The 26373-nt window shown below is 47.6% G+C and overlaps 1 protein-coding gene across 5 annotated transcripts; it reads left to right on the forward strand.

Moving 5' to 3' along the window:
- The first annotated feature begins 11423 nt into the window (after window positions 1-11423).
- Window positions 11424-23227, forward strand: LOC136530808 (protein EXECUTER 1, chloroplastic-like). Of its 5 annotated transcripts, none has more exons than XR_010777917.1 (13): window positions 11424-12101; window positions 14237-14353; window positions 14855-14920; window positions 15130-15236; window positions 16213-16291; window positions 17190-17903; window positions 18417-18525; window positions 18632-18798; window positions 19372-19446; window positions 19521-19613; window positions 19693-19808; window positions 19968-20140; window positions 22705-23227. XR_010777917.1 is itself a non-coding variant. In XM_066523555.1 (12 exons), exons 1-11 carry the CDS (start codon window positions 11613-11615, stop codon window positions 19783-19785), a joined length of 2109 nt encoding a protein of 702 aa, XP_066379652.1. In that variant the 5' UTR covers window positions 11424-11612; the 3' UTR covers window positions 19786-19808; window positions 22705-23227. The 5 variants fall into 5 exon arrangements, 3 of the variants coding, with proteins under 3 accessions (XP_066379652.1, XP_066379694.1, XP_066379806.1); XR_010777935.1 differs by having other exon boundaries at window positions 22708-23227; XM_066523555.1 differs by lacking the exon at window positions 19968-20140.
- The last annotated feature ends 3146 nt before the right edge of the window (window positions 23228-26373 follow it).

Below are 26373 nucleotides of genomic sequence, written 5' to 3' on the forward strand. Positions count from 1 at the left end.
GTCATCACTGTGGGTACCACCTTTTCACACACCTACACATGAGACCGCAAGCATTTTGAGCTCGCCACTTCTGTCATCAACTCAGCTGAGCTCCCTCAACTCAGAAATTCAGTCGACTCCAGCAGTCCCAGACTGCAACAAGCCAACCTCCTTGACTGCCTTCCACCCAATCGAGGAAACTAAGGTGGTGGGGATCAACCCCACTGACCCAACCAAGATGGTGTGGATCGGGGCCAAGCTCTCGGTCAAATAGAAATGCGAGCTCGCTGACTTTTTATGTGCTAATCACGATGTCTTCGTATGGAAACCTTCTGACATACCGGGCATACCACGGGAGGTCGCCGAGCACTCATTACGCCTCATCATAGGCTCACAACCCACCAAGCAACACCTGTGTCGCTTTGACGACGAGAGGCGTAGGGCCATAGGCAAGGAGATCGCCAAACTCCTGGCAGCTGGATTCATCAAGGAGGTATACCACTCTGACTGGCTAGCTAATCATATTCTTATTAAAAATAAAACCAAGGAAATGGAGAATGTGCGTTGATTATACTAGCCTCAACAAAGCGTGTCCAAAGGACCATTTTCCTTTGCCACGAATAGACCAGATAGTCGACTCCACCTCAGGATGTGAACTCCTCTCCTTTCTAGATGCCTATTCAGGCTACCACCAGATTGCGATGAAAGAGTCTAACCAGCTCGTGACTTCATTTATCACCCCGTATGGTTCATACTACTACGTAACCATGCCTTTTGGTCTGAAGAACATTGGCACCACCTATCAATGGTGCATGCAGCAATGCTTCACCGACCAAATCAACCCACTCAACCAACCTAACCAAGTGGCTAAAACCAACAATCGTCATTTATGTAGATGACATAGTGGTCAAAACGGCTCAAGCTTGTGACCTGATCGCAAACTTGGCTGCAACGCTCGCAAACCTCTGAAGGTTCAGCATCAAATTGAATCCCGAAAAATATGTTTTCAGGTTTCCAAAGGAAAAGCCGCTTGGATACATCATGTCCGAACACGGCATCGAGGCCAATCCTAAAAAATTATAGCCATCTCCAACATGGGCCCTATACGCAATGTCAAGGGAGTACAAAGACTCACCGGTTGTTTGGCTGCCTTGAGCCAGTTCATCTCTTGGCTTGGCAAGTGGGGGATGCCCCTCTATAAACTTCTCAAAAAGACAGACGCATTCATCTGGACTGAGGAAGCACAGTAGGCTTTGGAAAGCCTCAAAGCATCACTGACGTCGGCTCCAATCCTTGTCGCTCCCAAACAGGGACAACCCTCCTCCTCTATGTATAGTTGGCCATGCAGCCCAAGCCCGTCGGCCTAGCCCAAGGCCTGTTTTTTGGCCCGACCCAAGCTCGACCTAGCCCGACGGCTAGCGGGCCTAGGCTGGCATGGCCCAAAGGAGTAAGCCATGCCTAGGCCTTACCCCAGGCATGTGGGCCGACATAGCATGGCCTGCTATAGAACTGGAGGCCCGCTGGTGGCCCGGCCTACCGCCTCCCCACGCCCTCCATCATATAAACAAAAACAGAAAACCCTAAACACTCCCCTCTCCCTCTCTATGACGCGCCCTCTACGGCGCGCTCGATGCTCGGCACCATGCCTCACCCTTCTTCGCTCTGCTCTGCGCCCTCACGACCTCCCTCTCCGCTCCACTCGGCCACTGCACCACGCCCCTCCTCCCTCCTCATGACCTCCCTCTCCAACTCCCTCCTCCATCTCTCCAAATAGTGGTGGTGGCGGCACCACCCTCCCCCACCCTCTTCCTCCCCTCACCCTTAGATCTAGCGAGCAGCCAGTAATGGTGGGACCCTCTTCCTTAGATCCGGCATGCTAGCGATGGTGGCGCCCTCCCCAACCCTCTCCCTTAGATCCAGCGAGCCCAAGGCAGCCTAGGCGTGGCATCTGTTGCGGGAGCAATTAGGAGCAACGGTCATGCCCTCTCCCACCCTCTCCTAGATCTAGCCCCCTCCTCCCAGATCTGGTCTCCTCCACGTGTAGTGGTGGCTCCACGAGTGGCGGCGTGACCCCGAGCGACGGCGTCTTCGCATGGATCTGGCGGGGGCCAGATGGGCCTCTCCGATGGCACGCCATGGCCTCACTCCTTGGCGATGGATTTGGTCTAGGAGCACAGCATGGGGATAGGGCCTCCTCCCCTAGTCAGATCCGGTGGTGGCATGGTATGGGGATGTCGGATCCATGAGGGGATGTAGCGGCGGGGGTGGAGCCACGCAGAGCAGTCGAGCTCGCGCAGTGGGCTTTGGGATTTTTTTTGTTTTTTAATTTATTAACTGTGGGCTAGCACGACCCATGATTCTAGTCGTGCTTCGCGGGTCGGGCCAGCATGAAAATCAACCCATAGGGCCATGCCTGGGCCAAAGGCTAGGCCCGTGCCCTATGAGGCATGGCTTGAGAGGCACGCCCGTGCCGGGCTGGGCTAGGCCGGCTCGTTGGCCATCTATACCTCTATGTCCTGGCAAGCAACCACGTGGTGAGTGCCACCCTAGTCATCGAAAGGGAGGAGCCGGGACACCATCTAAAGGTCCAGTGACCTGTATACTTTGTCGGTGAGGTAATCACCAATGCCAAGGTTCAGTACCCCTAGGTGTAGAAACTTCTATACGCCGTGCTAATGGCGACTCAGAAGCTCCTGCAATACTTCACCAAACACAAAGTCATGGTCATCACTTCATTCCCGCTGGGAGACATCGTACGCAACCACAATGCCACAAGACGGATCTCCAAATGGGCACTCGAACTAATGGGCCACGATATCAGGTATATCCCCTACACCGCTATTAAGTCTCAAGCTCTCATGGACTTTGTTGTTGAATGGACAGAGGTCTAGCTCCTGACCCTAGACATCACCCACGAGTACTGGACGATGTACTTTGATGGGTCCATAACGGCACCCGACTCAGGGGCTAGAGTGGTTCTGATCTCCCCGGATGGGAGCAGGCTCCGCTACGGGATCCACCTCCATTTTTCGGCCTCAAACAACACCGTGGAATATGAGGCCCTCATCAATGGACCTGCGCATCACCATCGAGCTTGGCGCTACATGGTTGTACATCCACGGTGACTCAAAGTTGGTCGTCGACTAAGTCATGAAGGAGTCATCTTATAAAAGCCCCCTCATGGCACCATACTGCCAGGAGGTGCGCAAGCTCGAGAACAAATTCTAGGGGATCGAACTACATTATATCCCCCAAAAGGACAACGATGCCATCGATTTTTTTCACAAAATTGGCTATTAGGCGGGTTCCGTCTCTAGATGGGGTCTTCATCAATGACCTTCATGAGCCGTCTACCCGCATCCTGGAAGGTATGATCCAGACACACTCTAATGCTAATCTAGCACTTGGGGGCTCTGACCTTGGTGCCCCTATGATGACATCGCCCACCGACGTCACCGTGGTAGCACTCGATCAAGTTGGCTGGAGAGCACCGCTACTCACCTATATCCTCGAGGAGATTCTCCCACCAGAAAGGACTAAAGCATGATGGATCGCTCAATGCTGCCAAGACGTTTGTCACATTTAGGTAACAAACTTTACAAGCGAAGTCCATCAGGAGTACTCATGAAATGCATCCCTACTAACCAAGGGAAACAGCTCCTCCTTGAGGTCCATGTCGAAATCTATGGACACCATGTGGCCCCAAGGTCATTGGTTAGAAAAGCCTTTCACCGAGGTTTTTACTGGCCCACTGCGCTATGAGATGTAGGGGAGGTCATCCACAGGTGTGGGGGATGCTAGTTCTATGCTCGGCAAACTCATTTGCCAGCGCAAGAGCTTCAAACCATCCCCATCACCTGGCCATTCGTGGTCTGGGCCTCAACATGGCCAGACCCCTCAAAAAGGGCCCGGGTGGCTTCACTCACCTACTCGTAGCGGTGGACAAATTCACTAAGTGGATAGAAGCGAAGCCCATCATCAACATTCGCTCGAAAGAGGCAGTCAAGTTCTTTCTTGACATCATCTATCATTTTGGTGTTCCTAACTGTATCATCACTGACCATGGAACTAACTTCACCAGCGAAGAAGTTCCTAGACTTCTGTGATGGATATGGCATTAGGATCGACTGGGCCTCAGGTCAGACATCCATGTACTAACGGTCAAGTCGAACGGGCCAATAGCATGGTCCTCCAATGACTTAAGCCACGCATCTTCGACTGACTCGATAAGTATGTCGGGCGATGGGTTGCAGAGGTCTCAGCGACCCCTAGAGCCTGAGAACAACCCCGAACTGATCCACAAGGTTCACACCTTTCTTCCTGGCCTATGAAGCTGAAGCAGTGTTGCCCTCCGACCTCGACCATGGCGCCCCAAGAGTGAAGGCCTTCGACCGAGACTGAGCCGTGGAGGCTCAGCAGGATGCGATTGACCTGCTCAAGGAGGCTCGTGAGACCACCAACATCTACTCCGCTTGCTACCAGCAAACTCTCTACAGGTACCATGAAAGAAAAATAAGAGGAAAGATCCTCGAGGTCAGAGACCTTGTGCTCCAAAGAACCCAATCAACCAAGGAGAAACATAAACTCTCTCGACCATGGGAAGGACCCTATATGGTGACCGAGGTGATCCAACAGGGCACCTACCGACTGAAGGACGACAACGGCAACGTTCTCACCAAAACATGGAACATTGAATGGTTATGTCGTTTCTTCCCCTAAAACTCGGTCTTACCATTTTCTTTCATTCAACGTTTGCTCCTACAAAGCACCCCAGCCCGAGCACTCTTGGCCTAGGTCGCTCGGGGGCTCCACGAGTGTGCGATACCACCCCTCTTTTTTACTATCATATAGTAATACTTTTCACCTAAACAAAAGGGTGGTCTGTTCATTTAATTACCCTATGTAACTGATGTTTTAAACTTCCAACCGATCACACCCTGCCACGATCTACGGTTACGAGCAGCTGAGCCTTGCGGGCCATACCCGGGTTCTTAAGGTTGTAGCTTATGGGTCAAACAGGTAGGTGTGAAAAAGAAAGGATAAAAAACAAAGTTATGCTAGGGTAAAAACAAGGACGAATGGGACAAGCTTCCCCTTACGAGTGATTCCATCACAAAATGAAATTGAAGTATTCATGAATACAAAAAAAACTGTTCACATGGGGGCTCCCCCATAAACTTATCTTTTACATAAATTGACTGCTTCTACTCTAAATTCTATTGTGGCCGCCCGACGACATCAGCTGACGGCACGATCGACGAGGATAAGGGCTACTCGCTTTCCGACGAGATGATGATTGGCTTGGTTAGAGGAGGGAGGATGCTCGCTCCGACCTGGTCTCCACTCCGTCCGTAGGCTGGATGACATCTTCCTGGCGCATGCCTTTAGCCATGCTCAAACGGCAAGCCTGCATCACCCACTGCGCAGAGACTTGCTCGGCAACCATCTGTGCATATGGCACCAAGCTCTCCTCAAGCGCATGGATTGCATTCGTGCTCTAGCCATCAGCGTACCCTTTGTAGATGGCGACAAAGTCCAAATCTAGGTGGTGCATTGCCACTAAGGTCAGCACCCCAATGTCCCATAAAACATGTCGTCAGATATGAGCGCCCGAACTTCATTCGGGACCTCCGCCAGCTGGACGATGGGCATACTGGTGCTCGGTCTAGACCCGAACACCTCGAAAACGACCACCTAGGTGACGTTATGAATCTAGTCGAGCTCCCCCTCAATAGCATGTCACTCTTCAAGGAACTTGGCTAGTGCCTCCGTGCTTTGACCGATCGCCGCCTTGGCTATCTCCAACTCTCGCTCTAGAGAACCAATTTTCCACCTAGTTCTAGAAAAAGGACTACAAGTTCAGAAGCAAAGGAAATGAAAAACTAAGGCATCAACCGAAGGCGAAATAGATACATACCAAGGTGGGTGCTTTCGAAGATGGAGAGTCCTTCCTCTTGCTGGGTCACCTTTTCGAGCAGTCGAGCATTCGACTCCTCTGCCCCATGCACCTGCCCCTGAAGTGTGACCACTTCTTGTTGAGCCTTCGACCAGGCCTTCCGCTCTATCTCTAGAGCCTCCAAGGACTTCTAAAGCACCGCCTTGGTCTCTGCCAAGTGGACCTTCGCTACATCAAGTCCCCGCTCGGTAGCAGTCGCGTGTTCCACCATGAGCAGTTCTACCGCCCACGCTCCCATCGCCTCGGCCGCCCGGTCTTTGGACTTGCGGTAACCCGCCATGACATCATGGCTTCCCGCCCCATCTGACCATGCTCCTCCCGAAGGAAATAGGACTTGCAGATCGACATCACCTCTAAATCCTATAAAGCGAAAAGCAAACATACTGAAACAACCAGTAAAAGACAAAGGAGTTAAGGACAAACGCTAAAAACGTAGAAAGCTTACCTCTATGATGCATGGCTGGTCAGTTGTAACCACCTAATGGATGAGCTCAACCCGCTCCAAGGCCTTCTTGAGCCTCACCTTGGTTTGGGCAAGATCAGACTTTATCGACAGTCCTCTCTCCTCAAGCAAGTGCCAGAGCCCCACCTCCTCATTGCGAAGGATGAACCAAGCCTTCCTTGGGTCATCAAGGCAGGGCCACACCAGCTCATGGGTCGCCCCTGACCTGCTAAAAGATCTAGCCATCACAATATCGTGCGATGACCGGATCATCACCAACTCCTACCATGGCGGGATGGCTGGCGGCTCCACCCTAGTGCCTACCTCGCCAGAGCAGGGGATCTCCACTATCTAGACTCCGTGGCTCACCAATGGATGTTCAACCTCTGGCCTGGCTATGTCTCCTCCCGACCCTTCCAGCTCTGACTAGGAGGGCGAGCCGTGTGTTCCTTCGCCGGGCGAGGCAGGGAGTCGGTTTCCCTCCTCTCTTCTGCTGTAGCTATTGGGGAGGGATCGCAAGGGTCACCTCTGACCCAACCTCCATTGTCACCATGGGGATCACTACCATCACCGCCGCTACTGCTGCCACCGCCGCCTTGTGCTCACGATCGGCCAGGAGGGCGCAACCCCTAGGAGGGAAGATCGCACCGCCACCTAATCTGCTTTCCCTACCGCTCATCGCAACTCACTACAGGCTAGGTCTCCACTCCTCCCACATGGGAGGTGGGGCAATGCCTAGTTCTGCTAGTCCCTGGACGCTTGTCAGATAAGTGCTAGGTCAGTCGCGCTCAAAAAACTTAGTTGTGAGATCAAAAAAGAATATAAATACATACCTAGACAAAAGCGGTAGAGCCCTAAAGCCCCTGACCCGCTGGTGACAAGCCCACTAGATGAGGACTGCTCATGGGTCATGACTCGTGCCCCCTCATATTGACCAGAGGAGGAGCCAACCCGGCTGGTTCCTTGATTGGCCCATGAATGGCCATGACCGCTGGCTCATGGCACACCTGCTGAAGCAACTAACGGAGGCACCTCCCCGTTGTGGGTCATGCACATGTGTTGACCTAGAAGATGCAAGGGTACAGAGCCACCATGCTCGGAGCAGGAGGGTGCAGAGCCAACGACGCCTCCAAAGGGAACGACGACCGTGCCCGCTTCACCTCTCGCTCGACGGTGGTGTCTTCGCTCGTGGTGTACTTCCTTGACTCGGGAATGTCACCGCACTTCTTTGTATCCCGTCCACCACTGACGGACGTGGTCGTAGGCTCATGACGCTCCACCGAGGTCGCGATGACAACCTTGTCTCCTTCATCCTCGGAGGTACTCGTGTCGCCACCCACCTCCGTGGGCTCCTCTGACTCGAGCTCTACCTCCACGTCGCTCCTACTTTCACCCGCCCGGACCCACTGGCCAATCTGCTTCTCCTTCTCGAACCTCCTCCAGGCCTTCTCGGCTCTTCTCTTCTTTTTGGCAAGAGCTACCTCCTTTAGAGTAGCTTGTCGAGCTAGCCCTCCGGCCCCCTCGGAAGATACAGCCAGGATCTATAACATGTGAGTCCCTACGAAACGGACAACTCAAAATCAAAACAAGGGAAAGCAAGTGGGAAAAGGTCACGAGATAAGAAGAGGTCCGGGCGTTCCTTCAAGGGAGTCTTTATCCCTCAGTTGCAGCACCCAGTCGAGCCGACTCTAGACTTTGTCCTTTGGCAACTCCGACAACGACGCGCGGTCAGGATCCGTTGGGCCAGAGTACGCCCACATCGGCCACCTCCTCTCCACCAGCGGGGCGACTCGACGGTGGAAGAAGGTGTGGAAGACCCACAGCCTGTCGAGGCCATGCTGCACCAGCTTCTAAAGCTCCTCCTTGATGACCTCTAGCTTGTGCTGCCGATTGGAGGGACCCCATGACCAGCTTTCTCGCCTCTCTGGCCTCTTCCGGTGAACGGCGGGAATGGCGCCTACACTGGGTTCCTAATGTAGAACCACTCACCATGCCAACCCTGATTGGAGTCATAGGGAGAGTAAGCAGGGTAGGAGCCCGATGGTCTTGTCTTCTTCTGCAAGGTGAAGCCCCTAACCGACACGGTTCTGGGTGGCATCCCCTCAGACAAGGCTCGCCCGGTGAAGATCCGCCGGAAGAGGTCCACATGTGGCTCCATCCCGAGGAAGGCCTTGTAGATAGTGATGAAACCGGTGATGTGCAGTACCCCAGTCAGATTGAGGTGCTGCAGCTCTAGGCCCCACTCGTTGAGGAGCCCACGCAAGAACCAATGCGCGAGATATCCAAGCCTGCGCTCGTGGAAGGCGAGGAAGGAGACAACCTCGTCAGCCCATGGTCATGGAATAGCTTCCCCTGGCACAGGAGCTCTCCAACACGCCACCTCCTTCAACAGGAGCAGCCCCTTCTTGGCGAAGATGGCTAGCACCTCCTCGTCTATGTTGGATGGCCTCCAGTTCGACATCGCGCTCTAGATTCACGAACGAATTTGTGAGTTCTCCTCTCCCTCGCCTTACCCTCTCTCCTAGAAACCACCATGGCACATGAACGGACTTGGCGAAAAGGTAGAAGGAGGAGAGGCAATAGTTGGAGAAAGGCGAAGGAATTGGAAGAAAACCCTCTCCCTTCCACCTATTTAATGCGGATAGGCATGCGGTGGGACGCGTCCTAACTGATGGGATGCGCCCTGCCCAACGAAATGTTGTCTGGTTAAAATGGGACATGGCCTGGGTAGGGCCCACCACTACCATAGCCTAGGCATAGGAAACAAGGCGCAACCACATGCAAACAACCCTCCGCCTTCCTAGGCAGGGTTTGGAAGGGCCTACCAACGGGATCTCCATTAAGAAAAGACTAATGGGCTACCTGAGTCGATCAGACAACTCAGGCGATTACCGAGAGACAGTTAAGGAGCAGTGGGATGCCCCATGCAGGCTATGACCAACTCCATCATGAATGACGGACATGGGTCCCATTCGGACATATCTGATAAAGAGCTCCTCAAACCTGTCACTCGAGTCATCAAGGTAACTTTACCAAACCTTCTTACTTTATTTTATTTTCTAATGCATAATCATTCCTTTATCCTTTCTCATACACGCATTCACACATTCATCCATACAATCATTCATTCATCCCATACATTCAAAGCATTGCATATGCAATTGATGCATCACAACGCTTCATGTTGCGTCATAAAGTGGTAGTCGCCTAATTCGACACGAGTGACGACCGACCGGGGTTCGAAGACCAGCCCGCGAAGGGCTTGAGGCCGCCTTGCATCAAATAGGGCCAGGGGAGAAAACACAGATGAGCCCTAGCGGCCCTCGCCCGCTCTGCTCAGAAGCAGACATGGTCATCTCGACCTTCTCGTTCGATCCTAACCTCGAGCCATGCCCACAGAATCTCCATTGAAGGGAGGCCAGCGGGACACCTGAGTCGGTCTCTGGAATGACTCAGGCATCTACCAGGAGGCAGGTTAAGGAGCAATGAAATGCCACATGAGGGCTATGCCGACCCCATTACTCATGAAAATGCCACATTAGTTTGTGAGCATGAAAGAAATGGATATCGGAGATTTCTTCGTGTCAATATAAAACATTATCTTAGCCGCATCATGAAAAGATCTATAAAGTAGAGTTTATGAGCCTACGACGCCACGCACTCCGTAACTGTGTTAAATTCATAAACTTTGCTTTTTGGATCAAATATCACTTTAACGTTGGTATTTAATTTTTACAGTATTATTATTTTATCGTGCGATCCATGTGTTTTTAGTACAAAATATTAGCTATCCCGTAGCAACGCACAGGCATGCTAGCTAGTCTAGTAATAATTAAGGGCCTTTTAGATCACCGGACAGTTTGGTTCATCATTAAATAATAGACTAAACATGGACTAATTAATTTTTTAAATAAGTTGTCCTCATCGATTAGCACTATTAGTTTTTGTTAGACTATAATTAGTTTATATTTAGATCTTCTGTAATGGTATCCAAAACGTTGAAATAAAGTTTAGTTTAGTTCGTCCAAACACCCTAGGAACACGAGCAATGTCTGTGCGTCTGTGCCCAAGCGTTATGTGGCCCCGGCGTTTCCGTGGCCGCAAGCAACACACAAGAAAAAGAGAAGGGCTGTAAGACTGTCTCCAACAGAGCATGCAAACCGTGACCCAAACGTAAAATAGGTCATTCACACTGTTTTGTTTACAAAAAACAACGTTCCAATAGAAGACCCAAACACCTCACCCATTTTGCATACGAGGCTTGCCGAAATGCAAATCTGCGTCGTCGAGAGAGACCGACGCAAATCTCTGGCGTCGTAGTGGTGGGCCCGTAGGAGTGGGGCGCGGTGAGGCACGGCCAGGCGGACCGCTGCGGCGAGGTCCGCCTCGAGGCGCGGCCGACAGGTACCGCGTCGAGGCGGGGAGCGGAGCGCGGGCGTCGGGGAGCGGGGATCCGGGGTCCTCCTCGCCCGTGATCGCTGGATCCGGGAAGGAGGGGAGGGAGGGGTGCCGCTGTCGGCCGGATCTGGGAGGGAGGGGTGCCGTGCTCAACGAGGGACGGGCGGCGCCGGGGTAGAGAGGGAGAGAAGGGCAGGAACGGGCGGCGAGGAGCCGGCGCGGCGAGGTCCGCCTCAAGGCGCGGCCGGTGAGTACCGGGGCGCGGCCATCGGGGAGTGGGGATCATGGGTCCTCATCGCCCGCGACCGCCGGATCCGGGCGGGAGGGGAGGGAGGGGTGCCACCGCCGGCTAGATCCGAGAGGGAGGGGCGCCGTGCTCAATGAGGGAGGGAAGAGAGGGATGGGAGGCGTCGGAGTAGAGAGGGAGAGAGGGACGGGAACGGGTGGCGCGGGGGAGAGAGATTGCGGAGAGAGGGACGGGCTTTTGGATAGGCTGTTGGAGAATGCGAGTTTTGATTACGTAACTATTTTTTTTTCTGTACGTGACCCAAACTCAACTGTCCCCTTCCGAGGTCCACCTGTCTGTCACAGTCTCTCACGGAGGTTGTCTGCTCTCGGCGAGTCTTATCACCGCCCCTGGCCTCGTTCTAATCCACACAAGGGACGAGGTCGAGCCGTCGAGCACGACTCCAATCTCCAACCGCAACGCGCGAGCGGCGAGCCTCATCAATCGAACACACGCGAGTACGAGTATACCGACGACGAGCAGACGAGCTCCTCCGCCACCAGTGTCATCGCGTCGCCGTCGCGTCCGCCTGCCTCGCGCTCGTCCATTCCATGGCGTCCGTGTCCACGGCACCGCGCGCCCCGCTCCCGGCGGTAGCGTCGTCCTCGTCATCCGCGCGGCAGGTGGATCCGAACCCTAGCGGCAGCCGCTTCCTCGCCGGGCGGCGCCTCCGCGTCGTCCGCCGCCTCGCCGGCGCGGCCCCGTCGCGGCGCGCTCCGTTGGTCTGCTGCTCCGCGCGTAGCCCCGACGCGGACGCCGGCGATGAGCGGCGCCGGCGGGGCTGGGACGCGATGCTCCACGACGCCTTCCAGGGTGTCGTGCGACGGTGGAGCGAGTACGTCAGAAATTACTGGCCCCCACCGACCTCTGTCAAGGAGGCGGGTACGGGGAAGAGGGCTGGGAGTTCTCACGAGGAGGAGGTTATGAATGGGGATGAAGAGAGGAAGGTTGGGGACGAAGAGGGGAAATGGGGCTGGGAGAGGTGGAAGCGGCACTTTGCTCTCATCGAGGAGAGCGAGCGTCTCGTTGATGAGCTCCAGGTTAATTTTATCCCTATACTTACTACATGGTAGTAATGCTTTAAATGTGGACGGAACTTGCTTGTGACTCAACACTGGAGTTTTTACACCACTTCACTAAGGTACAATTGAACACAATGCAGGTGCACCATTGTATGAATAGGATGGACACATCATTTTCCATTTTTTTATTTAGCTTCTGCATCAGGATTTGTTACTTGAGTGGCGTGAGTCTAAAGAAAATTGCCTAACACGGATACTTTACAGACTAGATTCATGCCAATTAACTTTTATGGGAGCTTTACTCAGGAAAAAGCTATTAAACTCACTCAAATTTGAACAGGCTGCTTTGAAGTAAATGTCTTTTTTTTAATCAAATAGCACTGGTTGTTTGATATGTTATTTGAACTGACTTTGTAGGATGATGAAAGGGTTCTTTTATCAAAATCATTGACATTACTCCATTTGCTGCCATGATATTCACTTATTTGCCACCACACTGTTGACATGTTATCAACAATGCATGCCTTAACATTGCAACTCTCAGTAGCAAACATTGAAATATCCATTTCATGATAAGCCCAGTCACCTGATATAGGTTCACAAACCATGCATCATACTATTGGCTGAAGTTTGTTACTCTGTTTGTACGGAAAAAGTCTATATAACCCCCTAATGTATGGCATGTCGTCTACTTCACCCCAACCTAAAAAACCAGGTATTGTGCACCTCAAACTATGTAATATGGTTCAAATAACCCCCTGAGGTGTTTTTTCACCATGGCATTTGGGCCTGCTTGTCAGGGATGACACGTGGCGTTTTGTCCCATTTGTCTATCACCCGTTGCCCTCTCCCTCCCTCAGTCAATCTCCCTATCTCCTCCTGTTCTTCATTGGGGTGTAGAAAATCCAAGGGCTGTAGTGTCACCGACGCTCTTGTATTTGCAACCGGCTTGCTAGTGCTCTTGGTGATCCATTGGGTTGTGCGTGGGAGGGAGAGGGATAATGGGGATCTTTCAGATGTGCGCACCCTAGGCAGATGCAACAGCGATGGTGATGGCCAAGGACTGCGACCGAATGCAAAGAGGGCGGCGCATCGGTTCTTGCCGTTGACATGCATCTCTGGTGGCAGTGGTGCAAATCCAAGGGCACCAGCCCCCATTCTCCCCTTTACCCTTCTCTCTATCGACACCTCACCGAGCACCCCTTGCCTTCACTTCAAACCTCCTGTGAGCTCCGGCCATGAGGAGCCCTCGATGGGCTCCATGACGATGATAGGATGGTGGAAAGTGGGCGGCAGAGAGGAGGACAGCTGATGGAGATGTTCCTCCTTCACGACGCATCTGAGGTTGGCCAATGGCAACGTTGCTCCCTTGTTGCGCTGGCGCCACCCTCCCGTTCCTCGGTCGTCATGCCAGGCCGGGCGGAGGAGCTCCGCCTACCACTGCAACAGGTTTGACGGCCAAGAGTGGATGAGGGAGACCATGCCGCCTCGCAGCTCAGTCAGACAGAGGGGCAGAGGAGTGTGAGGGAATGGCCGAATGGGACGGTTGGAGGTTGAAGGAGATCCTGACGGGACGGCCCTGATGCCATCAGATGCCAGCAAGGATCCAGATGCCACATGTCATCTCTGGCAAGCGAGCCCAAATGTCATGGTGGCAAAGCCACCTCCGGGGTTTATTTGAATGGTATTACATAGTCTAAGACAATACCTTTTTTTTTGGGGTGGGGGGGGGGGGGGGGGGGGTTATATATAGACCTTTCCCTGTTTGTACATAGAACCCCTATGCTTGAATAGTCAAATGTAGTGCTGGAATTGCAGCTGTTTCAATGGAACACATGACTAAACGTGCCTGGCTCTATTGTGGTTGCTACCAAACTGCATAATTTAGTGTCGAATAAATGTTTTGAGACTGTCCTTGGTTCATGCCAGTGTTGCAGAGTTTCAGGAGCTTATGTGCGATTTGAGTGATGTGCGATGTGGTTTTTAAGTACATGTTGATAGAACTTCTCTTAGAGTGAATTGCTGCTTGCATGGTCGGCCTATGTGTGTGTGTGTGTGTTGTATTTTGTGCAGATCTCACTTCAAATACCATTAGCACTATAATCTATATTGAGAAATAGCAAATATCTTGATACATGTATATTGCATTTCAGCTGCAACTCCAGGCTGCTGTTTATAGAGAAGACTACAGGAGTGCTCATAAACTGAGGCTGGCTATTGCTGCTACAGCAAAAAATGACACTGTGGGCAGAGCTATCTCTGACTTAAATGTAAGAAATATCTATTTTCTTACGTAGTTAGTGGTAAATAGCATTCCTTACCTTTTTCGTTTTCTTGGAATTTTGAATTTCCCCCCTCTACATTACACCCTTCTTGCACTGTAATGTTGGTCCTACTCTACCAAAAGGATGAATGTCTGGCATGGTTAATAGTTTAGCTGTCCCTCTAGTAAAACTAGTGACATTTTAGGATGCCTGCCTCCAGATGATTTAATCTCTGGTATCCATATCTCTGAATATTTAGATTGGATGTTGTACTTTCTTATAAAAAGCACACCACTAGATATTTAGTAAATTATGGTCAAAGTGGTCTTTTGGAGGTCTTATAAGTAAAAAACACCACTTAGTTGACTGAAAGAAGTAATAAACAATAGCTAAGTTTGCAGCTATCTGAAATGACTCAATGTATGGGGATGTTGTTCTTTTTTCCACAACGGTCGAAACTAAAATTGTTATTTATAAGATAGTTGTCTGCTGTTTTGGGTTTTGCAGATGGCCATAGACGAGGAGCGCTACAAGGACGCAGCATATATCAGAGATCATGCTGGCACAGGACTGGTTAGTACCATGGAGTTCCTCTATATTGTTTGTCCCTTACTATCTAAGTTTCTTTGACGTCTTCGCATCCAAGTTAATAGATTTTTACTATTCTTTCTCAAACAATAAATCTTTGATTATGCTTTGTAAAGTCATAATTGCCTATTACATCATATTTCTTTCCATCCGAACAAAATATGCCATTACCTGATCCATTAGAGCACATGCAGCTGGGGTGGTGGTCTGGAATTTCCGGAAATTTGTCCGATCCATATGGTCTTATAATTCGTATAAGTGCTGACCATGGTCGATATGTGGCAAGAAGTTACGATACAAGGTATTAATTTTGTTGAATATTATTATGTGCAATTGTGCATAATAACATTATTGTTGATTGTTTATAGTTTAATTGTCATTTTGTGAGCGGACTTGCTCTTCATGTTTGCTGTCTTTGTTTTAAAGGATGGAATGCTCGAATACATTTCATTATTAATATTTCATTGTGGATGGGAAAAAATGCCTAGGATAATGGGGTTCTCTACTGCGGTATAGCACTTGAGCTAAACATTATTGGTGATTGTTTTTATAGTTTAATTGATCATTCTGTGAGTGGACTTGCTCTTCATGTTTGCGTCTTTGTTTTAATGGATGGAATGCTCGAATACATTTCAATATTAGTATTTCGCTGTGGATGGTAAAAAATGCCTAGGATAATTGGGTTCTCTACTGCAGTATGCTCTAGGTCCTAGAGCACTTAAGGGGCTATTGGCATTTGTCAATGCTATTTTGGTTATGGGGGTGCGTATCAGTAGTGGTTTGAGCATCAGGAGGTCACTCGTAGAGAAATTGGGGCACAGCAGGAGAGAAGTGTGTCTGTTTGTGGTTGAGTTAGCCTACTTAGTTGAATCAGTCACTGGAGCTTATCGGTGAAGAATTGTGTGGACAAAATGGGTTGCGAATTCATAAAAGTGAACATCTTGTTTTCAAAATATCTCAAAGCAAGTCTCAGCATGCCAATCATAAATCATTAAAATGTTCTATGAAGAACTGCAAGAAGAAACTTTCTTTTATCATTCCTAGTTGGTGATATGGTGCAGCGGGCTGCTTGAACAGTACATACATGTTTCATAAATTAATATAATCAACACTATAATTTGAAACTTTCTTAAATATATACGCTGGTGATCCATATGCTTGTTAATGTTATAGTAACTATTAGCTGATTTCATTTTACTGGTGTAAAATGCGTTTACTTTATTGTATGAAATATTTGTTTGCATGCTAAATGACTTTTTAGATCTCCTCATTTTCAGACAGCTGGCTTCTGACAGCCCTGGTCTCCCTATATTTGAAATATACTATGCAGAGGAAAATGGTGGATACAACCTGCAGGTACAATGTTTTACACTTAATAAAAGTAAAGTCAATGTGCAAATATTAAAATAATCTTGGCAATGAGATTCTGGGTTGGGAAACATGAAAATCATCTTCGATATCATGGAATTTTACCACTTGTTACCAGTTTCATAAACAGAATACTAAGTTATCGCATGTGCTCTAGAAATTCTGGATGTCTCCCTTTATTTCTTTTTGCTGTTGAGGACTGAGTTATAACTCAGTTGATGGAGCCTCCATTTGTGAAGACATCTCCTGGCTTTGTACCTGGCTCACATGTTATGTGGGTACCTTTCTGAGAAGTGAGAACTGGTTTCAGTGTGTTTCATGGTCAGGGTTTGGTAGAAAAGCTAGGGAGATGTCTTCTTCCCATGGTTGAGATTTTTTACATTAACATTATAGAATATGATAATGACATGGTTGAGATTTTTGACATTAACAGTATAGAATATGATAATGACAAGCGTCATATTGGACAGTGTTGCATACTCTTTTTTTTTAAAAAAAATATTAACTCTCTGTCTGGACTATATGTTGCTGGTCTGTACTTGCACATATCTGTCAGACTTGAGTATTAACACTTAACATTTCTTGTTCCCATAGTAGTTGCCCGTTAGTTCCCTCAGGGCCATAAATCCATGCACAATGAACTTGAGCGTTTGCAACTTTGCATTATATTGGGAAAATGTATTTGGCATGCACTGTGAATAAATTTCCTGTCTCAGTTTTGAGCAGCTTCCCATTTCAAGAGCTGATATTGTTAACTGCAAGATTTCAGTAGCTATGAGTAAGGTCACAATAACAGTTACTCCTATATGAAAAATGAACTGTTATCTTGTTAACTAATGTGTTATAGTTCTGTGCATCTTCTGAAAAATTGGGATGTTATTTTCAGGCAGTGCATCTGAAACCAGATGATAGCGATTCTGACCGAGTGCCAAACATGTTAAGGGAGAAACTTGGTATTGATAGTATAAACATATCTAGCAGTTCAGTAGGGTCTAAGCATGAAGAATTCGATGGAAGTGTAAACATGGATGATAAAGATAGTGATGATAGCAACATTGCTGCTGGCCCTGGTTCGAAAAATTTGTCAAGCGATCCAACTGCAGTTCCCAGGATTAAAATCTTGAAAGTGGTACCCATGCAGAATGTTGACCAAGACTACATAATCAATATCTTTGATCAGATTTCAGAGGAAGATGATGACAATGATGATCCTGAAGTTGAAAATGAATCTTCAGAAGATGTTGGTGATGAAGATAACAGTGGAGTAGCAGAAACAGTTTCTGCAGAAGAGAACGGTGATGAATCTGGTGACGAAAGTGATATTGAAGCCTTGGTTTCAATTGATTTTGTCAGTGAGAATAACGACGACTATGATTCTCGTCCATCTGCTGAAGCTTTTGAACGAATGCCGGCTAGATTAGAAAAAAGAGACCGCTTCTCGTTTTCCTTCTATACTGAAGAATACAGTAAAAAGCTAGATGCTGGAAAGGCCCAGCAGACTTCAAAGAAAACAGTTGGTTTGCATACCGATCAGCAGGATTATGATGGTTTTGTCCAGCTTGATCGTGTAAAGTTGAGTGGCAGCAACAAAAAACTATCGGTAAATACTTTATTTGTATAATGTGCTGCATTAGCCTTTGATGCCGTTCATTGTGCTTGTAAATTGGACCACTTTGACCTTGTGATAAATAGCAAGGACCTGTCAACCATTTCTCCGCAGAATGTGTACCATACCTGCTTTTCTAGTTTGCTGTTGATGGTCAGATTCTTACATCTGTATCAAATACCTTAGATTATTATGATAATGTTGCCCCATGATCCTTCATGTACCTTTGATTATCTAGTTTGCTGTTGATTGTCAGATTCCAACATTGACATGAATATATAAATGAATTCCGTGGTTTTTGAACATAAATGTGCTTGGTGCAAAAAATAGGATGAATTTCTGTATGGTGCTGTCGACTTACAATATGAAATACTTTTAAACAGCTTCTTGATATCTTGCTATAATGTTTCCGTACTGAACGCTGTAATTTTGTTACAAGCGTAATGAAATTCGGTTGCGGCCGGTGTGGAAAAGCTTCTTGATATCATTTCAACTTATCTAATGCAGATACTACAACTTGGCATCAAACAAAATAACAACAAGGTGCAGCAAACACTGCATGGTGTTACCCACTTTAGTCGTATTCAGACGTCTATATCTTCAGATCCTCTTACCGGTATGTTCCAAATTGTGTACCTACCACTTGAACTTTTCATGATATGCATCTTGTCTTCTCTTTTGTTTCTGGTATTGAGTATTGACTGAAGTATTTCTTTGGGCAGGCTTATATGTGACCGCATCAGGATTTGACTCAGAAATTCTTAGTTTGCAACGAAAATTTGGTCAATGGCGGGAGGATGGTTCATCTGAGGAGCATAATGACCTATTGTTCTATGAGTATGTTGAAGCTGTAAAATTAACAGGGGACAACCTCGTGCCAGCTGGTCAGGTGTGATAACTTTCGCTGGGTTCTTATTACCATACAGGAATAGTGTTTGTAAGTAGCTAAGTAATATGTGCCTTCTGGTTTATGCTCTTCCTGGTTAGAAGGTTTACTTCCTCCAATCACAAATATAAGTAAGTCCATCTAAGTTTAAACTAAATCAAGCTTTTCTAACTTTGACCAGCAATGTCAATAGAAGTATATTATCTTAAATGACAATAGTTATATATGATTGAAAGCGGTTGTCATAATGAATGTAGTAATGCCAATCTATATAATAATGGTCAGAGTTAAAAAGGTTTGATTTAGGACAAACCCAAGTGACTTATATTTGTGATCTGAGGAAGTAGTTAATACATAATTTTTTATATTCCCATGTTAATTTTCACTCACCAACTTCAAGCTAAGAAGTGTGTTCATGTCATACACATTTGTGGACAGCCTTCTCTATCGATTTCGTTCAGTTGTTGCATAAAATTTTCAAGGAGTGCTGACACAGCCTAACTTTATGCTATATCATCGATAAGTATAATTGTCATTGATAAGCATAGACTGACCTCCTATGGTTCCTTTGCTAAGGTTGTCTTCCGTGCAAAAGTTGGTGAACGCTATCAGCTCCCTCATAAGGGAATTATCCCTAGAGAACTTGGAGTGGTATTTTCTATAATCCAAATAGTATTTTGTCTTTTCACCAGCAAACATCAAACCTTACAGCCTATGTGATATAGATTGCTAGGTACAAGGGGCAAAGGAAAATTGCAGATCCTGGTTTCCAAAACCCTCGATGGGTTGACGGGGAGCTTTTGATACTAGATGGAAAGGTGAATTTAATAAACAAATTACATTTTTGGTCCTATACTTATTGTCTTTCTAATGTACTTTCTGTTTTGCAACTTGCAGTTCATCAGAGATGGTCCTGTGATAGCTTTCTTTTACTGGACATCTAATTTTCATCTGTTCGAATTCTTTAGACGGCTGAGGCTTACTGACTAGTTCCCTTCTAAAAGTAGTTAAAGGTAAACTGCATTTCGTCTAGTACTGGTTTACTATTTGGCATTATTATTGTACTAAAGTAGTATTATATTTTAATTTTACTGTTGTGTGTTCTTGTGCTTGCCAAATTCCATTTTTTGTCTAACTATTTATGCAGAGGTAGTGCTTGTTGGTTGTTGCAGGCCATTATTGATCAAATTTGGCCTAGTTTCTCTCTGGGAATGCTACATTCATCCTAAATGGTCATCCTCTTTGGCCTCCTAATAAGCATTAAAACGGACAAAATGGATCCAACTGGCTGAATTTTACACAGCAGTTGGTGCTCTCTCATAGGGTAAAGCCAGAAGTAAACAAAGTATGCAAAATTCTTACATTTGTTTATTTAGGATAAATATCATTGCTATTATTTTGTGGGATATGCTGTTGAAGCTTACTACTTGTATCCACTGTTTCTCCTGCAATCTGTCTGTTTTCGGCCAAAGTTGGTATTTGATTTTTGTAGTGACAACATGGTGAATTCAATTCTAACTTCGCCTAAGGTTAGGAGACATGGTTTGGACTTCGTATCAAGTTTGGCTTAATATTTATGCATGTCTTTGGTGAATTCGAGAACAGTCTCTTCGTTTGTTGCCTGAAGATGTCATTATGTTGGATCTTTCTGGGTCTGGAAGAGCATCTTAAATAGCTAGAAATGTTCTTCCAGACTGATATTTATTACTCCCTCTATTCCAAATTGTAAGGCGTTTTGGCTTCTCTAGATACATTGATTTCACTATGTATCTAGACAAACTGTATATCTAAGCAGAAACTCAATTATGCGACTGCTCGTGCATCTGCGCTATCGTGCGACGCGTGCAGTATGGTAGTCAGCCCCTCTCTTCTCCTCCATCTCCGGCGGGCTTAGAAAGGAGGTCGAGGGAGGTAGGCAGGCCAGGCGGTGGGGACGGGAGATACGACGGTGAGGCGGAGGCGGCAATGACGCCGCCGGAGTGGTCGGGCCAGGTTGAGGTGGGGGCGACCATAGCCATGGTGGCGGGGGGCAATGATTTCAAGTCGTCCGATTAATCGCGATTAATCGCGATTAATCGTCCTAATCGGTCCTGGGTGCTCGATTAGGGACCTCGACCCGATTAGCTCGATTAGGGGCCTGGTCGTCCGACTAATCGTCGCCTAATCGCGATTAGTCGTCCGATTAGGGGTGGGACGACTAGTTTTGGCTGTTTTTTTTTGCTGGAAAGGGAATGGAGTTTGGGACAGTTAAGAAATGGAGTTTGGGAATGGAGTTTGGGACAGTTGGACAGTGAAGAAAAGGCAAGAAAACAACTCCCACAAGTAAGTCACTTGCTAAACACTAATGTAGTCTTGATGCTTGCTATATTGTGTACACTATATAGTACATATAGGTATATATATAGTATGTATATGTCCTGATGCATAGGACGATTATATGGACGACCAGGGTCGACTAGGCTCGACTAATCGGCCTGGTCGACGACTAATCACGATTAGTCGCCTGGTCGGTCCTATAGCGACTAGGTTCGACTAGACGACCTGAAAACATTGGCGGGGGGTGGTGGTGGTGGTGTGTGTGTGTGGTGTGTGTGGGGGGGGGGGGGGGGGGGGGGGTCAGGAGGGGAAGAAGGGGGTCGCCGTGGGCGGTAGGGTCTCGCCGGAGCTCCGCGGCCACAGAGCTCTGGTGGGACCCTACCGCGCCGCGGTGGGCAGTGGGCGTCCAAACCTGTACGCCGGTGGTGGATACGCGAGGGAGGGGGCGACGGAGGAGGGGGTGCCAGCGGAGTGGAAGGCAGGGGCAGGGGCGGCACCAGTGAGGAGGAAGGCGAGTTGCGCGGTTCCCAATCGCGCGACCCGTCGTGTGATATCTTCCTCCATATCTAAGTGCATAGCAAAAGCTATGTATGTAGAAAACCCAAAACGTCTTATAATTTGGAACGAAGGGAGTAGGAAACAATATCGAAAGGTTCTCGAGGTTAAACATTTACGATGTATGCATCCAAAGGTGCTTGTGCCATAGCTGGAAAGATACCTTGCTTGCCCATTCTAGTAATCAAGTATTCGCCCGTTCCAAATTATAAGACGTTTTGGCTTTCTCAGATGAAGGGTGGGCCTGGTGCAAGCGGTAGAGTCTTACCGCCTGTGACCGGAAGGTCCCGGGTTCGAGTCGCGGTCTCCTCGCATTGCACAGGCGAAGGTAAGGCTTACCACTAACTCCCTTCCCTAGACCCTGCACAGCGCGGGAGCTCTCTGCACTGGGTACGCCCTTTGGCTTTCTCAGATACATTGCAGACATTAAGTACATAACAAAAGCTACGTATCTAGAAAAGTCAAAGCGTCTTATAATTTGGAATGGAGGGAGTAGCTCTAAGATCATTCAATACGATACTTGAGTAGCTTTTCTAGACCAGTCATTTATTCATGTGTTAGGCTGTACTTTTCTGCCATTCATTCAAGTGAACAAACACTAGAAGGAATTGTGCCATATGGTGAAGAGCAGTTTGTAGTTAACTAGTTATTTAGTGTTGAGACTCTTGATCAGAAACTGCTCTTACTCCCTGCATTTTGCCTGCTTTATACTCCATCCGTTTCGAATTATAAGACGTTTTGGTTTTTCTATATACATTGGTAGACAGTGTAATCTAAGTGCATCTAAAAAAGCCACAATGTCTTATAATTTGGAATGGAGGGAGTAATATTTTTGCTCATGTGTGTAGTGTTTCTAGCTAATATGGCATGACACACGAGTCCATGACCAGAGAGTTGAGGCCTGTAGGTTTTAGGTCAGTTTATGTTCAGGGGTCGTGTAGTCCTGTGCTACTGTGCTTTTCGCTGTACTCTGAAGTTACACCTGCCTACCATCTTCATAGTGCATCAAACTTAACTTAGATTTCTTGCACCTCTTAGCAGGCCATTCTTATTTCAGCATAGTTGCATTTGGAGCAAACCGGAGTTGCCTGGCATTATATTTTCTGAGGACAGATATTTTGGAGAACAGGGCACCTGGCATGAATCAAATGGCATCTCCATCCACTCTGAAAGCCCGCCATAAGGGTGGAAAAGAGCTCGCAGTCGCAGGAAGAGGAACAGAATCCTGCCAACATGGGTGAGCTGTGGGCGCATCATACTTGTTCTGCTTCTGGCCTGCTTGCCCACCAGGTCAACAACTTGAGACTGAGGCATAAAACCGCCAGTTCCTGTGTTTCTCAGAGCAAAGTAAAACTAAAGCACCTCAAAGATGTAAAGTTATGCAGTCGCAAATAATTTAGGATTTTGAGAGCATCTTGGCAGTTTTCATACATGCAGAGTCAGTATGTGAAATAAGTACGAGCAATGGTTGTGTAGCGTGATCAAACAGTGGCCATCATATTTGTACATATGTCGCAATCAGCAGCAGAGGCGTGCAACCCGACACGGTTACACTTGCACAGATTTGTTAATATGTGCTTGTTTAGTTCCCAAAAAGTTTTTCAAAAAGTGCTATAGTAGCCATCACATCGAATCTTGCGATATGTGCATGGAGCATTAAATGTAGACGAAAAAAAAACTAATTGTACAGTTTGGTTGGAAATTGCGAGACGAAACGTTTTGAGCCTAATTAATTCATGATTAAACATTAATTATTAAATAAAAACGAAAGTGATATAGTAGCTGAATTTTCAAAATTCACGAACTAAACGCAGCCTATGTTAAAGTTTGTTTGCCTTTTCTTAGCCTATGTTAAAGTTTGTTTGCCTTTTCTTACGCAAGCACTCTTTTTTTTTAAGCTCCTCTGCAACAAGCAAGGGTAGCAAAAAGGCTGTGCTGTCGCTGCAGCAAGAGGTAAGCTGTTAACCTACTCGTCGTGTGTCTCACTTCACTTGTTTCGCACTCGCACGTAAATGATAGCCGTATTTACAATGGCTGTGTTATACGAAGGACCGGTAAGATCTGTTAGGTCTGTCGGCTCTCTTTAGGTTTGGTGTGTTTATTGGGAGAAGTAAATGTTAATTGGTTGACTTATGATAGTGAAGGACTGTGAGCCAGCGTTCCTTGTGAATTTTCTTAAACCAATGTTCCTTCAGTGCGTAGTTCATCTCGTTGCAAGTGGTGTGTGGTTTTCGTGGTGTTCAAGACCTTGTATGGCAAGGGCTTAGTGTATTTTTAGTGTGATTTTTGAAGCTCGGGGAGGCTGTGGACGAAGATGGCCAAACTGTTTTTTTGATGTACTATTATTTTTAGAGGTTATTTTATGTCAAAATGTTTATCTTTTGTACTCTCCGTTTCAAATTATAAGTCGCTTTGATTTTTTTTACATCTATTTTGGTATGCATCTAGTACATCTATTTTGGTATGTATCTGTCTAAATGCATAGCAAAATGGATATATAAAAAAAGTCAAAGCGACTTATAATTTAGAACCGAGGGAGTACTAGCCATTGTTTTCTTGGATATTTACTTGTTCACTACTCCCTTTCACTCTTATAATTTAGAAGAAAGAAATTAGTTCTTTTTGATCTAGCATATTGATTTAAGATCAGACGCTCTTTCGAGCATCTTTATTAAAAAAAACATAGGGCTTGCTAGGGTCCGGATGTCCATATGGACGGAGCATCCGGACGCCTGCAGCCTTTTCGCGCGCCCATGTTGGACCTACGTCGCTTCAAACGTCACTAGCATCGAGAAGAGAGGGAGGGGGCGACAGATGTCTAGCCAGCGCCGGGAGGAGGAGACCGAGGCGAGGCAAAAGAAATCGAGGAGGAAGATGTAACATCCGATCTACTTTTAAAATATGCAGATGTAACATTTGCAACATACGTTTGAAGGTAGATGAAACACTTGAAGGATGCATCTGAAGCACTTGAAAAATGCATGAAAAACACTTGAAAACAATTGTAAAACATACGCTGTAGATAAACACTTGCAATATGTGTGAAATATATGCAACATCCAAACAGACATACTTGCAACATACGTCTGAAAAAAATAGATGAAACATTGGAAACGGAAGCTTGCAATATACGTGTACAACTATTGCAACACATGCAACATATCTCTGAAAACACTTAAAACATACGCTTGCAACATGCGCATTCAGCGCAATGTCACCTTGCTGCTTGGGCGAATGGATGTTCGTCATTGAGGAGCTCGACACCGACGCGGAGGTTGGCGGCGGCGCATGGAGCTTGCCAATGCAGTAGCAGTGCGGCCCTCCTGCAATTCTCCAATGCCTGCTCGTGGCCTAGGCTCGTGCCCGTCGGCGCGGCCCTGTTGCTGCTACTCCAGCGCCTCTGCTCGCTCGACCGTAGTCGTGTAGCGCAGTTCGCTCGTGACGATAGGGTGTGGCGCGGTAGGGGGAAGGGCACGGCACGACGCCACGGCGGGGAACGTGACGCGGTGGGGAAGGGGGTGTGGCGGGACGAACATATGAGCGGCCTGGAAATGCTCATCCACGCCGCGGCGGGCGGATGAGCGGAGTGGATTTTTTTCCTGAGAGGTCGGTCTGCTGCACAGGAGCCGTGCCCGGACGGGACGTTTCCGAAAAAAACTTCCATTTGATCATAGAACCACCCAAGATTCAAAACTCAAGGACCAACCTTGTTGATTTTCAGCCTGTTCGCTGGTTTGTTGTGAGAGGAAAATACTGTACCATGGTTGATAAGCCCTGACTGAAACCAATAAACGAACAAGCTATTTAAGCCAATTAACACAAACATTGTATAATGAATTATATAATATATATAATTGCAAAATTTATGAAGGGGGCTAGACGCATTTTGATAAAAGAGTTAAATACACCAAAGATGCATAAACTTGTATGAGTGTTTCAATTAGGTCATCAACTTTAAAAGTGGATTTCTAGATCCATAAAATTTTAAAGTTATTCACCATAGGCCCATAACCCTCCACATATGCATCATATGCTGACGTGTCGTGCCACATGTGCGTCTTCCCTCTCATGTCCCTCTTCTTTTCCCTCTCCCACTTAGTCTCTCGGACACATTTCATCGAGCAGGTCCTGGGCGACGTTGAGCTCACGCACGCCTCGATCCTCATGCCCGTTTCCACCAGCCACTTCAACTGCTTATCTGTATGTCGTTGACACCTGGGTGCAGGCTCATGAGTAAATGCAGCAGCAGCAGTGTCGTGATGGCGTTGACGCGCAACGTGCAAGTTCCTCTGAAAAGTGAAAATGCGCCAAGGTCATCCTTGCCGGCAGTCGGCATGTAGGACAACGTCGGCCACGCCATGGCCGCCAAGCTCGACCTGGACGCGGCCTACACCCCCTGCGAGGTGGTGAACTACGCCATGAACAAAGCTCGAGATGATGGAGCGAGCAATGTTGGAGTGCGCAGTGGAGGTGATCTCAGCGTTCAACAATAGCTATCGACTGAACAACAAGGTGTTCCTAGCTCAACCAGAGCTCCAGTTCACTGGCTTCTCCTCCATCAACAATGCACGTGTCCCAGGCATGCAGTACATACCGACCAAGGCCAATGAAAACGTGAAGATATTTTGTGGAACACGTAATTAATTATATTAGTCCAAATCTGCTACGGAGTAGTATGAGTAATAACATATGGCATGCGTGTGGTGG

The sequence above is a fragment of the Miscanthus floridulus genome, chromosome 1, assembly GCF_019320115.1.
Source record: "Miscanthus floridulus cultivar M001 chromosome 1, ASM1932011v1, whole genome shotgun sequence".
Classification (NCBI taxonomy): Eukaryota; Viridiplantae; Streptophyta; class Magnoliopsida; order Poales; family Poaceae; genus Miscanthus; species Miscanthus floridulus.

Bases quoted from the DNA above. Each gene is read 5' to 3' on its own strand.
- LOC136530808 (XM_066523555.1), top strand. From the start codon at position 11,613: ATGGCGTCCGTGTCCACGGCACCGCGCGCCCCGCTCCCGGCGGTAGCG. The intron at 12,102-14,236 runs GTTAATTTTATC...ATTGCATTTCAG, and splicing joins GTCTCGTTGATGAGCTCCAG to CTGCAACTCCAGGCTGCTGT. The intron at 18,799-19,371 runs GTGTGATAACTT...TCCTTTGCTAAG, and splicing joins ACCTCGTGCCAGCTGGTCAG to GTTGTCTTCCGTGCAAAAGT.